At 47.7% G+C, this 17,403-nt stretch overlaps 1 protein-coding gene across 1 annotated transcript; it reads right to left on the bottom strand.

The window, feature by feature from the left end:
- Nucleotides 1–9,131: 9,131 nt before the first annotated feature.
- LOC127335079 (sugar transport protein MST1) lies at nucleotides 9,132–17,070 on the bottom strand. The gene is made up of 3 exons (XM_051361670.2): nucleotides 16,811–17,070; nucleotides 16,405–16,724; nucleotides 9,132–10,375 (listed from the first exon to the last, which is right to left on the bottom strand). Exons 1-3 carry the CDS (start codon nucleotides 16,950–16,952, stop codon nucleotides 9,299–9,301), a joined length of 1,539 nt encoding a protein of 512 aa, XP_051217630.1. The 5' UTR covers nucleotides 16,953–17,070; the 3' UTR covers nucleotides 9,132–9,298.
- Between the last annotated feature and the right edge of the window lie 333 nt (nucleotides 17,071–17,403).

Raw genomic sequence — 17,403 nt, 5'->3', positions numbered from 1 at the left:
GGAGCAAGCGTTGGTCAATGAGGCCGCCGCAGCGGATGTGCGTGTCGAACGCCACGAGGTGGTCATGGAGCTCTTGGGGTCTGCGGCACGCAATGCTGCCACCATCGTCGTGGAAGAGCGGCGCCGCACTGCTGCGGCGACCAGGGAGGCGGCGATGGCAGCGATGGAGGCAGCAGCGGTTGACGCAGCCGCCAATGCGGAGAAGGCGGCGCGCGACAAGGCGTACCGCGCCGCCGACGATGCAGCGGAGGAGGACCGTGTGGCGGAGACGACGACCTTAGCTATGGCTTGGTACCTCCTCGGCAAGGAGGAGGAGGAGGAGGAGGAGGAGGAGGAGGAGGAGGACCAGTGGCAAATGCACACGACACAACGCAAGTCCGTCACAAGAGACCTCTACTGTCAGGAGCATGACGAGGAATCGTCTGCGGCGATGCAGGCGAGGGCAGCCACGATGGTGGCGATGTTGCGCGACGCGGCGCGGCAGGCGGTGGAGGCAGCAGCTGAGGAGACGGAGCGGGCGGCGGAGGAGGAGGGAGCACTGGGCTACCAAGCTCAACACCGCATTGGCCTGCCGTGAGGACGAGCGGCGCCGGGAGACCCAGTGCAGGGAGACCCGCCGCCGGGCCATCCTCGACCAACGCCGCTAGGAAGCAGCTATATGGGCTGCGCGGGCGGCGCTGGACGGGGACAACGTGGAGAGTTGTAGACGTGTACGGTCGGAGTAGTAGTGGCCATTTATTTTCAGTTTATGCGAGCCTGTTTGTATAACTGGATGTCCGTTCCTGGTGAACAATTAACTAGCGTCATGTGACACTTACAAACCGAGCCCAGCGGTCAATGGCTAGACACGAGCGCTGTCCATGCAGCATCCGCGCCGACGCTTTCATTCTCCAAATTTGATGAACAGATGGTTCAACGAACGAGCCGATCCCTTTGCGTCGCTCCACTGAAGCGTGCGCGGCCTATCCACCCGTCCGCGTGGACCGAATTGGACACCGCCAGAACACTTTGGATCGGTCCGCTGGAAATGTCCTTATAGTTGAGCTTTTTCCGTCAGAGGTTATTGCATTTTCAAGCCATAATCGCCTCATGCCGACAGTGCGCTGACTTGAACCTACAGAACTCCACCAATCTCTAACAGCTTCATACCTGTTTGGAACAATATCCGCAGCTCCGCGCCCCTCGCATAGATGAAACCAAAATTCCCTTGTGAAAGGGCATTGCAACAGAAGATGGTTGATGTCCTCATGCTTTTGATCACAAAAACTACAATAGTCCAATGCATCCATCCCTCTTGGCTGCAGCCTATCCGCTGTCCAGTAGCGATTTCTATGCGCCAACCAACAGCAAATCTTTTCTTTCAAGGGTGTTCAATTCTTTCATAGTTCCGTCGCATAATCACCATCAATTAACATTCCAAATGGAAAAAAAATCATGCTGATGAGTCTTTGTTATTTGTTGTCAGGCGCCAGGAGCATCCTCCTTTCTGTTACATACTACCTGGCGTCCATTAAACACGATCGGAGGGACTAGATGTCTTGGAAAATCTATCCCTTACTTAAATTACTCGTTGACTCTTTGTGCTGCATCTCTTTGACCCTAGTGCTTTAAAGCAAGCAGAGATTCTCCACGGTAAAAAGCGTTTAGCATTTTGATTTCATCCTTTAGATTTATCCAAAAGAATTGTTCTTTAGAAGTCGATGGATGGGATCCATTTCCGCGAGGTCACAGTGAACGAACCTACTTCTCGGATAAACAAAAAAAAAATTGAACATGATGACATTACAGAAAGTGTGTCAATTTGTTAGCACTCCAAGTCAAAGTGATGCAGCAAGAGAAATTTTCCCGATTAGGGTAACTAGAAGTTTATATCGAATCTCGGGGAATAAAGGCAAAGCTTCTTTCAACCTCATCTAGCAACTTGTAAAGGAAAGTCTTTGTCTTGTGCTCCAACTTCATTGTGTGGTTGTCAAGCACAAGGCTTCGGTATTAGTAAAATAAAATAACAATAAATAAAATACTAGAAAGAAAAATAAAACTAGAAAGTAAACTAAAACAAGTAAATAAAGATCTTTTTAGGTTTTTAGTTGTAGTTGCAAGTAAGGATGTTTTTGTATTTTTGAAATTAATTAATGCTAAAAATGTAAAGGCAAATAAAAGCAAGTAAAAGTTGTTTCTTATGATAAAAAGTGGATCGGGGTTCATGTGTTCACTTGTCTACTCTCTCATAAGGTGTGGTGGCATTAAGAACACTATAGATAACTAAATATTGATGAGATTTTATTATGTGTCTTGATTAGCATTCATATGGGAATTACGTCCTAACATAAAAATGATACTACACATTTTACTTATACTCCACTAGAAAGGGATACACTCCAAGCAATCTAGATTTAAGAATTAGCAGAGCATAGTTTTAGGTACTTTGACATGATGTTTGAACAATAAATATGCTACCTTGAATTAAATATATCACAATAAATCAAGCATATGATCCATAGGTTAAATAAGACTTATTAGTTGTCACTAAGAATTATATAGCACATGCATTCACTTTATTACCAGTGAGGTAACAAAACAATTGGTAAAATTCATAGTAGATATGAGGCTTGCTGTCACAATTCATTACTACCACCATATTACTCCATCTAATACACACCACCCCCCACACATGCTCTTACATACAAGTTTGATCAGGATAAGTAATAAAAAATGGGGTAACAATATGCATTTATTAATACATCAAGAACACAATAAAGATTCAGATCTCATAGATCATCCAATAAAACAAAAGATCCATCACGTATGAATTAAAAATATGGTCATAATCATGATAGACAACTCATATGGCATCTAAACAACATAGCACAAGAGATATGTCAATCAAGCTATTGCTACAAATTCGTAGTATAGAGGTGGACTACTCCATCTTCATCATGGTGGCGGTGTTGATGATGTTGGAGAGAGTGGAGATGCAACCGGAGATGGCTCTGACAGCGTTTCCCCCTCCAATCTTCGAAGGTCCAGCCTCAATTTCGTTTTCATCTTTCCGTGCCACCTCCTCTGAGAACGCCTCGGGGGGTCTAAATATAGTGTTTTTAGGTCAAACCCGTTAGTTTGAGATCAAAATGAACGGTTGCGGATGCTCGAGGAGGGAACGTGACATGGTGGCATGGCCTAGGGTGGGGCATGCGCCACATGTGCTTGTTCGAGCCTCGTGGGGCCCCTCCGGTACTTCTTCTTGTCATATTGTGTATCCGGAAAAAATATTGACTCTAGAAAAACCCTTGCTCCGTTTGAGTTTTGTAGAGTTACAACGAATGAAAGGGGATCAATAGAAAATCCCCATAAATCAATGCAAAACATGAATATAACATTATGTAAGACTGCCCCTGGCCACCCCAGCTGCATGTTTAGTTCGTCAAAGATCCTGCAGGGATATGCTTAAAGGTGGCCTTCATGCAAGTCTGGGGTGTGCAGAGCTGGGACTGCCAGTCCCGACAGGGTGTTCTCCGGACCAAGCCCGACTTGCCCTCCCGGTACGGTCCTTCCCAGGGGATCTCTCCATTTTCCAACACTTGTGGGGGCCCCTTAGCAGTCCACAGATCTTCCATGAGGTAAAGTGTTTTGTCCCCCATCGCTGGGTTTATCGGGGACCCTGGTTCCCGCTACGTCGACAAGGGGATCATTGGTAAATCCCCAAAAATCAATATAAAATATGGATATAACATCATATATGTTGAAAATATGTGGGAATATGTGTCAGGGGAAAGCTCTCGTTCCATGGACCATTGATACCGTCAAGAGCCATTTTCCTACCATAAAACATCCTCATGTAAGAGCATCTCCACCCGGCCCCCGATAGCATTTTGGGGGGCAGCATCGAAAATGGGCTCGCACCGGCGCACCCCAAAAAGCGCTGATATGTTGCAAACGTATCTATAATTTTTGATGCCCCATGCTTTTTTACACCAATTTATGTTTTGTTTACACTTTGTTGCATTTTTATAAATTTTCCGGAACTAACCTATTGACAAGATGTCACCGTGCCCGTTTCCTGTTTTCTGTTGTTTTGTATTTCAGAAAAGTTGTACAGGAAATATTCTCAGAATTGGAAGAAATAAAAGCCAAAGTTCCTATTTTACTGTAACAAAGACGGAGTCCAGAGGAGAGACGAAGATGTGCCAGGAGGCGGCCACACCTGCCCTAGGCGCGAGCCACCCCCTGGCCGCGCCTAGGGGTGGTGTGGGCCCCTCGGGCACCCACCGACCTCGCCCTTCCGCCTATTTATTCACCTGTTCGGGAAAAACCTAAATACCTGAGCCTCCATCCACGAAAAGTTCCGTCGTGGCCGCCATCGCTGGCCCTAGATCGGGAGGGTACGGAAGCTCTTCCCGGCACCCTGCCGGAGAGGGAGATCATCACCGGAGGCCTCTACGCCGCCATGCCCGTCTCTGAAGTGATGCGTGAGTAGTTCATCTCTAACTATGGGTCCATAGCAGTAGTTAGATGGTTGTCTTCTCCACTTTATGCTTCATGTTTAGATCTTGTGAGCTGTCTATCATGATTGATCATCTTTATGTAATGCTACATGTTGTGTTTGCTGGAATCCGATGAATATTGAATACTATGGTTGAGATTGATTATATACTTTTCATATGTTATTTGTGATCTTGCATTCTCTCTGTTACTAGTAGATGCTCTGGCCATGTATATGCTTGTGACTCCAAGAGAGAGTATTTATGCTCGATAGTGGGTTCATGCCTCTAGTAATCTGGAAGAGTGACAATAACTTCTAAGATTGTAGATGTGTTGTTGCTACTAGGGAGAAAACAAAAATGCTTTGTCTAAGGATAATTCTATTGTTTACTTTAGACACTTTGTTTAATGCGATAATCTATTGCTTGCAACTTAATACTGAAAGGGGTGCGGACGCTAACCGGAAGGTGGATTATTAGTCATAGACGCAGTTGGATTACAGTCTATGTATTATGTTGTAATGCACAAATGAATATCATAGTAATCATCTTGTCATGTATGGTCTTTATTCTGTCAATTGCCCAGCTGTAATTTGTTCACCCAGCATGTTATTTATCTTTATGGAGAGACACCAGTAGTGAATTGTGAACCCCGGTCCTTTCTTTTACACTGATAAAATCATCTACTGCAAACACATGTTCTTTTTACTTACTGCAAGCAATGTTCTCTTTAATTCTACTGCAAACAAATATCTTTTTCCACACTATACGGTCAATCCTTTATTTTCAGCAAAACCGGTGAGATTGACAACCTCACTGTAAGTTGGGGTAAAGTATTTTGACTGTGTTGTGTGCAGGTTCCACGTTGTTTCTGACGCCGGTAGTGCGTCCTACCAAAAGTCAGCTAGCAACACCTTCAGAAGTCATTCCTTTCTCCTACTGGTCGATTAAACCTTGGTTTTTTGCTGAGGGAAAACTGCTACTGTGCTCAACATACCTTCCTCTTGGGGTTCCCCAATGGTGTGCTCTGCACTCATCAAGCCCTGGCGCAATTTCAAGCCCAATAGAAGCGTCGGTGTTGTGGGTATACTTTATGGGTATATCAACGGCATGGCCTAGATCCGGCAAGCCCGGGTGGCCCACAGATGGTGATGTGGCATGAGGCCCATCGAGCGGCCCAGTTGTTGTAGATCATGAAGGATGAAGTCCAGGCCAGGAGCAAGGAGCAGGATCCTAACCGACCTACGAAGGAGGCCGGATCCGTGAAGGCCCATGAAGTATTTGGATCCAGTACGACATTGATGGAAGGCGGATCCTTGACGTGCATGGCAATGTAATATTCCGTAGTTAGGCAACTTGTATTCCGGCTAGGACTCTCCGTGTAAACCCTAGATCCGGACGCCTTTATAAGCCGGATCCTGGGAGCCCTAGAGGCACAACCACAACTCATTGTAACAACGCGAAAGCGCCCATATAATTCCAGACAAGCAGCAGTAGGCCCTGTCCTCGAGCAGGTGTTCCGAAGCTAGGTAAATCGCGTACCACTGTCCCGAGGACTCTCCGCCCAATGGCCCCTACTTCTTTCTCCCCTCGTGAGGATCCCACCTCCGAGGCACCGTCGAATAGGCAACGACAGTCGGCAACCCCATGACGTCCCCTTCGCGAAGGGCGCGAATCGGGCGAGTTGGTGCCTCGCGGTACAAAAGTTTTGGGCATGGGAGCCGCCTGTCAGTGATGTCAGGGCGTCGCACGGGATATTTTCCACCACGATGCCGCGCGGGAGGTTTCCCACCATGCCGCCAGTCTATATTAACCCCTCTTTCCCCGCCTCTCACTTCAGTACTGAAAAATCCTAAACCCACAATGTACGATGCGTGGGAGGAGATAGCGCTAGAGGCGGCCATAGAAGCCGTAGAGGAGGACCCGCAGCTTGCAGAGTTCGAGGGGTGGGAGGAGGCGGCACTAGCGCTGACAGTATATGCATTTGTTGCGGACGAGCGGCAGCTGCGGGAGGCGGGGCGGCGTCACCGGGAGGCGGAGCGGCGACACATGGAGGCTGTGCACCGGTAGCAGGGTGGGAGGAGCTTGCGCTGCGGCAGGAGGTGCGGGAGGAGAAGTAGCGTCAGGATGAAGTCTACGAGCGACGGTGCCGGCGCCTATTTGGGGGGGCACCGGTGGAGATGCTCTAAGGTATGTTAATTGTGTACTTCTCAAAAATCTTATCCTTCAGTGATGTTGGACCAAGTGATGGATTTTTTCACATTCAATCCATGATTGCATCTGCCACTCACCTAGTCTTTGCTATCTTTATTTTGGACTTTCCCCCTTACGGTGGACAAGTGTGCACATGTTGGTTTTTTTTATCTGAAATGGAATGAAAATACACACTTAAGAAACTTTACATTGATGTTATGCACAATTATGAAACTTTACTTAATGATCTAAAATACACGATTGGTTGTAATACTTGAACAATTGTGCTCTTGACCATAGTGGATGCATGAATCCTCACCTACACCTCTCATATGAGCATGTAACTGTGAATCTTCTTGGCTCACTTTTAACAATTACAAAATCATTTGAAGTAAGAATGCAATATGTAGTAAGTGCATTATGACAGTCCCGCATCGATTCAAATACGATGCTTGGTGTAAGCTTAGGATCTTCCCTGTCCCACTCAACTGCTGGCATGTTCTCACCATCGTAGTCGGCTGCAACTAGACTATTATTGTTCTCCTCCTTCTCTTCATCATCGGTGTCATCAAATCTAGCACGGTAGCTCGGTTCTTCCGTGTATATATCCTCCATTGCTTTCTAAATGAATTTATCTAGCAATTCGAGAAACATCAACTCATCCCCATCATCTACACAAGGCACTGCCTCATCACGTCATGCATCCTCCAACACATCTACGGCAGGAGTGGTCTGGCTTACATTGGCAGTGGGTGTAGATGGTACTGTTGTCGACCTACAAGGAGGTCGGGCCGCACACTATTAGCTGAGACATCAGAGACACTGGATGCATGACCTCCAGATGATGCATTAACACTCTTTCCCTTGTCCCCTGCTTTAAGTGGCTGGAGCACATTGATATGAATTTTATCGAAACGGCTATTAGAATTCAAAGAAGAAAAATATTCCAAAATGCTCATCTCAAGTTAGTGAGACCAATCTTTCTTCGCTAATATTGAGATATTGCATATCACCTGAATCGCCCGGGCTCCATGGATAACAAGCACACAGACTTTCTTGCAAATCTCTGAATGAAATGGAAGTTTCAATACCATTGGGTAAGAAAATCCATTCAAATGTTGGGCTTTCCAACCACACAATATGCTAGTATCCAGTCTAAATGTCAACCAAAATGCAAGCGTTGGATCAATCCTATTCAAAAAGCAAAGCTAGAAAAAAATCAGTTAGATGGGCAGCAGCGATTCACGTGTCCAATGATCAAATACTGCCTATTTTCAAGTTACATCAAAAATCTGAAGGGAAACGATGCTAATCCAAATGGAATCCATGAGTTCGATCCCTCTGGTTCGAGCCAATCTTCTGCGCGGTCGATGGCCCTACTCGGTTCGCTAGTCGCCATCGTTTCGTGTCCCGCGATGGGGGTGGGGAACAGCATAAGAGGGCACGACAGTCATTGGGGTGGCGGATGGGGCAGTGCAGGAGCTAATGGAGAGATATTTTCCGCAAATGAAGAGAGAGAAGTTGGTCCTCCGGTGTGTCATTCGTCAGAACGGAAGAATGTAATGGTCAATGTCTTTGACCCGACAGCAACCCTCCGTCCGAGCGTTTGTGAGGGTTTCAGACAAAGGATAGAAGAAAAGCGGGGGAATTCTCAGAGGCCGGGAAAAATGAGTACAACTAACGAAATAAGAGCACGAAACTAGATAGCCATGCTTAAAATCATTTAAACGGTGAATTATAAATCGATGGATGTGTCAAGCGCGGTACTAGTTAATAGTAACAAGAAAATTTGGAAGATGAAAATACCGTAAAAAAAAATCGGATGGTATCTTCGTCGTGGGGTCATTCTCACAAAAGATAATCTTGTTATGCGTAACTTGCATGGAAGCCCTCGGTGTGTTTTCTGTCATCACGATGAAACTATCAAACACTTATTTCGAGTGCTCGCTAGATCTATATGATCGATCATCCAAGTAGCTTCCAGCCTTTATCCTTCGACAAGTGTCGCCAATGTCTTTGGCAATTAGCTTCATGGTATTGATTCAAAGTTTAGAGTGCTCCTTAGGGTGGGTGCGCTAGCAATTATCTGGATCTTATGGCTATGTAGAAATGACAAGATTTTTAATGATAAAAATTGTACTATTTTGCAGGTTATATACAGATGTACCAGTATTCTCCGTTTGTGGTCACCTCTTCAGTGGCTGGAGAACCACGACCTATTTACGGAGGTCTATACACGGTTGAAAGCTACGGCGAGGGATATTTTTTCCCTACATGGGTGGCCGCATAATCTACGGATTGAAGCTCCACCTTCTCCATGTGCGTTTTACAGTTTATCGTCGCGAGATGTATTATGCATTTTTATCTTTAGACACTGGTTTTGAGACTTGTGAAGGATTGTGTGTATTCTGGTTATATAGTGGTCGGGTGTAATTGCTTGTTTAAATAATAAAGCGCCCATTATCGAAAAAATGAAGTTCCAAGCTGCAAAAACCTCATTAGAATCATTAACTACTTGTCTGTTCAGTACCCTTTAGATAAAAGTGAACGCCCTATATCAATTTACACTGGGAACAAACTTTTTTCCTTACATGCACAGGGAACAAACATAGACAGATCGAAACTAGCTAGGCAAGTGCCTCGGCGCTCTTTCCTTGAGGCTCCACGAACCGCTTCCAGTACCAGTGCTTGACCCAGACCGTGGCCATGGACTCGAGCGGGATGCCCTTGGTCTCCGGCAGGAACAGCGCGATGAAGACGGTCATCACGGCGACCCAGGCGGCGTAGTACGCGAAGGTGCCGTACTTGAAGGCGCAGAGCATGGGGAGGAATGACTGCGTCTGCACGAACGTCAGGCCGAGGCCGATGGACACGTTCATGGCCTGCCCCGCCGACCGGATGTCCACCGGGAATATCTCTCCCGGCACCACCCACCCCAGCGGCCCCCACGACCACCCGAACCCGGCCGCGTGGACGCACGTCAACACCACCACCGCCACGCCGTACGGCCTCGCCATCGGCGCCTCGCCGCCCTTCCCGATTTGCGCGCCCATGATCCATGCAATCGCGACCTGGGCAATGATCATCTGCACGCCGCCGACCATGAACAGCACCTTGCGGCCATAGCGGTCGATGACAAGGGCGGAGAGCATCAGGGCCACCAGGTTCGTGGCGCCCAGTATGACGGCGCCCATCAGCGCCGCGTTGCTGCCGAACCCGACGGTGCGGAACACCAGCGGCGAGAAGAAGGACAGCACGATCACGCCAGTCAGCTGGAAGAACATGGGCACCGCCACGGCCAGTACCAGGTGAGGCCGGTACTCGCGCCTCGTCGCCATCCGCCGGAACGCGCCGTCCTCGCTCTCGCGCGCCACCTCAACGGACTGCACAATGTCCTTGAGCTCCGCGTCCACGTCCGCGTTCGCCCCGCGCACGCGGACCAGCGCGGCGCGGGCGTCGTCCGTCCTGCCGCGCATCACGAGGCTGCTGGGGGTGTCGGTGAGGAACAGGGCGCCCAGGAAGATGATCACGGCCGGCGCGCCGGCGAGGCCCAGGGAGAGGCGCCACCCCCAGGAGATGCGCGCGGTGGCGTAGTTGACGAGGTTGGCCGTCAGTACGCCGACACCGAGGAAGAACTGGAAGCCCGCGGTGAGGGAGCCGCGCCACTTCGTCGGGGCCATCTCGGCGAGGAACAGAGGAGCGGCCTGTCATTTCAAACATACTCGTATGAAATTTGTCGATTTAGACTTTTTAAACAGAGAAAATTCAAGACAGCACAATTCAGCAACTCCAAAGTTCAACTCAGCCTGGGTCAGAGTGTCAAACAAAGCATTTAATTAGGGGGTGATTTCTGGCCCTCATCATCTCGGTGTTTCACTTTGTTTGAGGCTGCATTTCGTATTGAGCTAAGTATAGGTAATCCAGCTTTCCTTAACTGTTTTTTTTCGTCTGACTAATCAATTTTCATGTTTTCGTAGCTTACTTTTCAGATTAGGTCAATCAATCTCAAGACAGTACAATTCAGAATTCAGCAACCTCAACCTTCAGAGTTCAAACTGAGCCAGAGTAGTGTCAAACAAAGCATATTTGCACTTCTTTTGAGTACACTACTTTTGTAAAGAACTTTCAGTAAACTAATAATCGGACAACATCTCTCTTTGTGGGAAAAAACTGCTAGAGTCTGACATAGTATAATAAGGCTTTAGTCAGCAGGTCTAAGGGTTTAAATATTATATTTATGCTTAGTTAGATCACAGAGAATATCAGAGAGAAAGTAAGACTAGTCACAATGTTTTGGAGGCTACCAAAACATTTTACATTTTTTTAATAGAAGAAGTATGAATCAGGTCACAATAGACTATAAGATTATATTTTTGGAGTTCTAAGAGGAGTAGTAAATCAAGATGGAATACACAAGAGTAATACACCCTCTGTCCCACGAAGTTTGTCTGAGATCTATTAACATTTAAATATATCTATATTTGAATGTATCGTATATACATTTAAATTTTAATAAATCTCAGACAATTTTTATGGGATGGAGGGAGTAGTAGTACAGCTTGGCAAACTACTAAGAGCATCTCTAGCAGAGCCCGTAAAAGTGCAAATTGAAAAACTTAAGTTCAGTATTCCGAAAACGTATTTACGGGTCGCAAATCTGCTGGCGCAGAACAGACCCCGTAAACTGAAACTGAAAACGGAGTACTCAGAAAATCATCGCCTTCCTCGCAAGAACTGTCGGCGCCGCTGTCCATTTTTGCTAAATTGGACTCTCGCTTCCATCCGTTTTAATCTAGATGCTCAATGGCCTCCATCTGCAGCCCTTCAATTTCACGACGCAAATATCAAATAGCTAATTTCATCACGCAAATACGAAGTAGCCTATACGGGAGGAACGCGTGAGCTAGCTCAATGCTCGGTGTGGTAGCTAGCTCAATGCTTCTTACGGTTAGCGCGTGAGCGCGTACCGCCTCACCGCCTCCCGCGTTGGTAGCCACTACAGCTGACGTTCACAGCTTCCCGCCGGTCGCGTCCCTCACTCGAAATTGACATAGACATGTAGACATGTTTGGAATTGAAGCAGGCTGATAGGATTTTCGAACAGCGGTGCATAATTTTAGCAAAGCAGCCTGAAATTGGCGGCTGGAGGTGGTTGTACGGACGGTAGCGCTGGAAAATTCCGTTCAGTTTTGGGCCTATAAATCGTCGTTCAGTCTGTATTAGTAGGGGTCGAGTCTAAAAAATTTCGGGCCCCTGAAAAAGTTTTTCGGGCCGGATAGCGAGTTCAGTCTCTATTCTGCGCCACTTTCAACCCAAACCCGTAAATCGGCCAAAAAAAAAATACAGTTCCGATGTGATTTACGGGCTCTCTTAAAGTTGCTCTAACTAGATAAAACTTGTTCAACTACTAGTCTGCGAATGAATCGTCGCCATCATTAGTTAATCATTTGGTAGTTGAGTAGTTGACCCGGTTGCTTGCCTAACAACTTCACAGCTGGTTTGCTGTAGCCGAGCTCCTATATAGAAGTAGTATTTTTTCTCGGCATCTCCAGCGGGTCGACACATTTCGGACGTCCAAAATGTCCGTTTGCGTCGGCCCGCGGATGCGATGTGGCCCAGGACGATCGTTTGCTTCTGGGGTACCTCCAGCGGTGCGGATGCATTTTTTAACCGGGGACTGCGTCAAGCTCGCTACGTCCCGTCGACGACTGCCGCCGGCGATTAACTGTTCCCACGCGACGACGATCGTTTCCGCGTTTGCCCAATACATTGGCAAGTTTTGCCGGTGTTTTACGCGCGTGGGAAACGCCCTACGCACCAACGCCGTTTCCCGCCCCGCCGTGGCTATATATGGTGGACACCGGCGGGGGCGACCGGCACACCTCAAGCTACCATCCATCCATGGCCGACCAGATGAATTGGGAGCACATTGTTCACATGTGCCCCTAGCTCCACCCGGAGGAGGAGGAGGAGGTAGCCGCCGCCGGCTTTGAGGCCCAGCAGCTGGACCTGGAGGTGGCGGCGGCGGAGGCGGAGGTCGCGGAGGCGGAGGCGGCAGAGCGCGTGGAAGGGCGCCTCGCGGTGACCAGGGCGGAGATCGCCAACGCCATGGCCGAGCTCGCCGACGCCAGGGCCGAGCTCGCGGAGGCGCGGGCGGCCATCGCGGCCCCTCCGGCCAACGCCGTCATCCACGACATCGCAGACGGCGACATCCCCGTGCCCATGCGGTTTGAGTGCGCCGGCGACCAGCGGATTCTGCTCGCATCCTTCGAGTCCCTGGCTGGGGACGCCCAGCGCCGTCAGGCTTGGGTGGCGGAGGAGGAAGCCCACAGCTATGCGATGGCCATGGCTCGGGGGTTAATGTGCTCCGACCTGGACTCGCTCCAGCGTAGGGGCCTCCCGCGCGGGTCGAGCAGGAGAACCGCGAGCTGGAGGCCTCCATCGCCGCCAGGGACGAGGCGGCGGCTAGGGACAGGGCCCGCTTCGTTGCCGACATGGCGGCGATCCAGGCGAACAAGGACGCCATGTCCCAGGCGCTCCAGGCGGCGGCGGAGGCGGCGGCTGCCAAGGTGGCGGAGGCCCAGGCGGTGGCCCTGTGGGACAGCACCCTGGCCGAGGCCCTTGAACGGCGCAGGCGGCAGGACGAGATGTCCGTTCACCGCCGTGCGCGGCGCGCGGAGTGCGCGAAGCGCTCCCGCTTCGACGACGGCGCGGGCCCTTCCGGTGGCCAGTAGTAGGGCACGCGGCTACGAGTAACCGAGGCCGATGTAGGCCACGCGACGGCGAGTAGGTACGGCCGTTGTAGTTTTAGGTTAACTCGACTAACCATCTCTGTAAAGATGGTCCTTTTGACTAATCAATAGTAATGAAAAATCTTTCGCTTACCTACTCACTGCCGACCGAGCCCGGATGCACCCAAGGCGGATAGATTCCGCGACCGCCGAGCGTCCACGGAGACGCAAACCTGGAGCATATTTGGGCCAGGTTTGCGTCTCCGCAGACGGCCCGGTCACTATGTGTCGCCCCGCTGGAGCAGTGCCCAGATGCATTTCTGGTCACGGCGGACGAAAACGGTCGATCAACGTCCGTTTACGTTGCGCCGCTGGAGATGCCCTTAGCCAAGCCCAAAATACTGTGACCTTGAGAGCATGTTCAACAGTAGGACCGGCAGCTAGTTATAAGACATTATCATGTCATCTAGAAGCAACATTATAGTCAATATGATAATAGCTAGGTACTAAGAGCAAGTACAATAAGGCTTAATCAGCTGGCTACAAGAATTAAAATAATATATTTGTGTCTAGTTGAATGAGAGAGAATGTAAGTGTGCTCTTATGCAAGAGCTAGCTCTAACACGTGCTCCTAGGCAAGGTGTGTGAATGAAAGGTGGACCATCTATTGAAAAAGTAACAAATTCTTATAGCCAACCATTGTACTTGTTGGCTACATGTTAACTATAGATGACATGGCATCTTGCTTATAGCCAACAACTAGCTATACTATTGGAATTTCTCTAAGATGTACCACTTTAATAATACATGTTCCACTTGTCACTTTAATTAGGAGCATTTTGAGAGCCAACTCTTGCATGAGACACCATTTAGACTAGCCACGATGAAAGTATTATAAGTGCTATCATGCATGTCTTGTTGACAAAAAATTGATGTGTCACATCAATTAATGACATACGAGGTGAGAGGGTATTATAATATGATAATGTATCATAACACATAAAACTAGAAAAAATAATAGTAAATACATCATGTACAAGTTTGCATGAGATTTTATAAAACAATAAATATGATAAAACTATGATACTATCTTATGATATTATGCATTAAGAGTGGTATCATAAACTAATATCATATGCATGATACTCCAATAGCGAACCAAAACATCTTATAATTTGGGAAGGACGTACTACAAACATAGGAATATGCCAAAGTGGTTTGGTACTCATTCATTAGTACAATCAGTTAATTTACAATCCTAAATTTGAAAAACCTACATATGTCAGAATAAGCCTTAGATTAGTAATATGTTTGAACATGTGTATTTCTCTCAGCGATATGTTTTAAACAAGCAGAGGACGTGGGGATAGCCCAGTGGTTGGGGTCGCAGTGACGCACCCCAACGACCAGAGTTCAAATCCTGTCAGGAATGAATTTCTGGAATTCTCACGCCGAGATCCCGCTTCTACTATATCATTTAGTGTCTAGTTCCTCCTAGCACTAATTCATGTTTTAAACAAGCACAAAATAGAGTTTTTAGACAAAATTTAAAATCAGAATTTTGAAACACAATGAATTGTATTGATGGACTGTGAAACCAACAATGAAAAGACACTGATTTTTAATCCTAAATTTGAAATGTATGTGTCTGAATAAATATCAAATTAACAATATGTTTCAATCTGTCTATTCACTTTGGCTGTATATTTTGAACAAGCTCAAAATAGGTTTTGTATCGAAAACATTCAAAACATGAATACCAAAACCCAAGAAACCTCGTGATGGATTTAGAAACCCATTAAAAGAACATCAACATAGATGCAATTTTTAAAAATGGTATTTCATAAATTGGCGACTTATACATACACTACACCACATCACTAGAATCCCATAGACAAGTAGGTCGGGAAAGCAGCTTTTGCTAACAAAAAGTCGGTTGGGAAAGGGTTTTGTTGACTGACCCCAACTATTTGTCACTGAAAGCGCAGTTGGCGAAGGTCTTTCTGGACGACATCTCTTTACGGACCAATAGTTCGTCGGCTAAGCTATAGCTTTCCCCATCAACATATACTTCCTCCACAGACTATTCTTTCCAGACCAACATTTGTTTCCCGGGCAACAATCAGTTTGTTTAAGGTATACTGAAACGCATTCAAACATGATGATGCACAAGAAACCTCTTCGCTTGGAACACAGTGAACTCTGAGTCAATTGTCATTTACTTGCTAACTGTGATAAAACCAAGTTTGAAACAAAATGAAACAAATTGTTTCAAAAATATTTTCGCTAGGTTTCATAAAGTTATTTAAAGTTTCATCAAGTTTCTAAGTCAATTTTCAAATATTGTCAAAATATATTCAATATTGGTCTTGTTTTGAAGCTCTCTTCACTAGAAACCCAAATATTCAAATGATGTTCTAATGGAATTTATGATTAAAAGTTATATAAGTTTTAAATTTTAGAACTAGTTCTTATAAATTAAAGTGTGTAAGGAAAGAGAATGAAAGCTGACAAATTCTCTTTAAAAAGTGGAAGAGAGAACGTGGAACATGCACGGGACTTTCCTTTCCTTGTATGGTAGAATTGCCGTTCTCACAAAACCCCGAGTTTCTGACCGGCAGCACTCGGCAAACCAATATACACTCGGCACATTGCTTTGCCATGTGTTGAGTGTCCATTTTCATTGAGTGTTTAGCGAGTGTGGCAAAGAGAACGTTTCCGGTATTCCTGGGTTTTAGAGTTTTGGAAAATCTTCTGGCGGCTACAGTTATGTATGGCATGGTGTGTTGACAATGGCAAGTAACTGAGCACACCTAGCTGTCTGCGAATAATTAACATGCAAATCCATCGCACGCAAGGTCGAATGAGTCCAGTGAACAATGGCTGGCCGTATACGCAGAATATGTCAAGTGAAGACTTAATTTGGATCATTCACTGTCACATGCACTGATGAGATAATGCCCAGTGATGGAAGGTGACATGTGCAGGTGTACTGTACTGACCTGGTTGGTGAAGCCGACGCCGAAGCCGAGCAGCATGCGCCCGATGATGAGCATGGCGATGTTGACGGCCGCGCCGGTGATGGCGCCGCCGGCGAAGAAGAGCGCCCCACCCATGAGCATGATGCGCTGCCGCCCCACGGCCTTGGTGACGCGGCTGGCCACGAGCGACGACACCAGCCCGGCCACGTACAGCGACGACGTGAAGGCCGTGAGCGCCTGGCTATCGTAGAGGCAGTAGTCGTCGCGCTTCGCCGCCGCCATCCTCGCCAGGACGTGCGGGAAGAACCGCTCCAGGAACGGCTCCATCTGCGACACGCCGCCTGAGAGCATACATGTTCGTCAAGCTCCGTCCCCGCCGGCTCCCATATGTAACTGAAGAAGCAGCTAGCGATGGATGGATGCTCACCTGAGATGCCGATGTCGTAGCCGAAGATGAGGCCGCCGGAGGCGGCCACGAGGCACGTCGTGAGCACCGACAGCGTCAGGCGTCCGCCGTAGTCCGTGGCCTGGAGGCCGTCGTGCGCCACGACGGCACCACCACCGGCCATGTCTCTCAGTGTGCACTTCGCGCGCTTTCGTTTACGCCCTCGCTATCCAGCACAATAGACAGAGCTCTCTCGTCAAAGGCATCTGAGCCAGGAGAGGATATATGTAGACTTCCACGTGCTGGTGGCCGAACTCAAAGAACGGCAGGTAGGCACTACCCAGCCAGCTGAGCATGGTCAGTACTCGAGTTAATAGCATAATTAAAACCAGCACATTAGCCAAATGAGGTGTGCTTCGGTGGCCCTTAGCTCCACGTTTCTAAGAAGTTGGAGCTGCTCCAGATTTTGGTACAAATGCGTGAAGTTGAATCCGTGAAATATAAACACGCAAAGCACATCTCGTTATGTTTGGGACGAACCGCGTGATCGCGTAAATCTTTGGTTGGAACTCCATCACGTCCATGGCGAAGTATTTCCTAGCGGTGGAGTTGGTCTGGCCACGACGGTGAGGATG

The sequence above is a fragment of the Lolium perenne genome, chromosome 2, assembly GCF_019359855.2.
Source record: "Lolium perenne isolate Kyuss_39 chromosome 2, Kyuss_2.0, whole genome shotgun sequence".
Classification (NCBI taxonomy): domain Eukaryota; kingdom Viridiplantae; phylum Streptophyta; class Magnoliopsida; order Poales; family Poaceae; genus Lolium; species Lolium perenne.
Note: the sequence above shows the minus strand (reverse complement) of the source record. Positions and strands in the feature narration are given on the sequence as shown.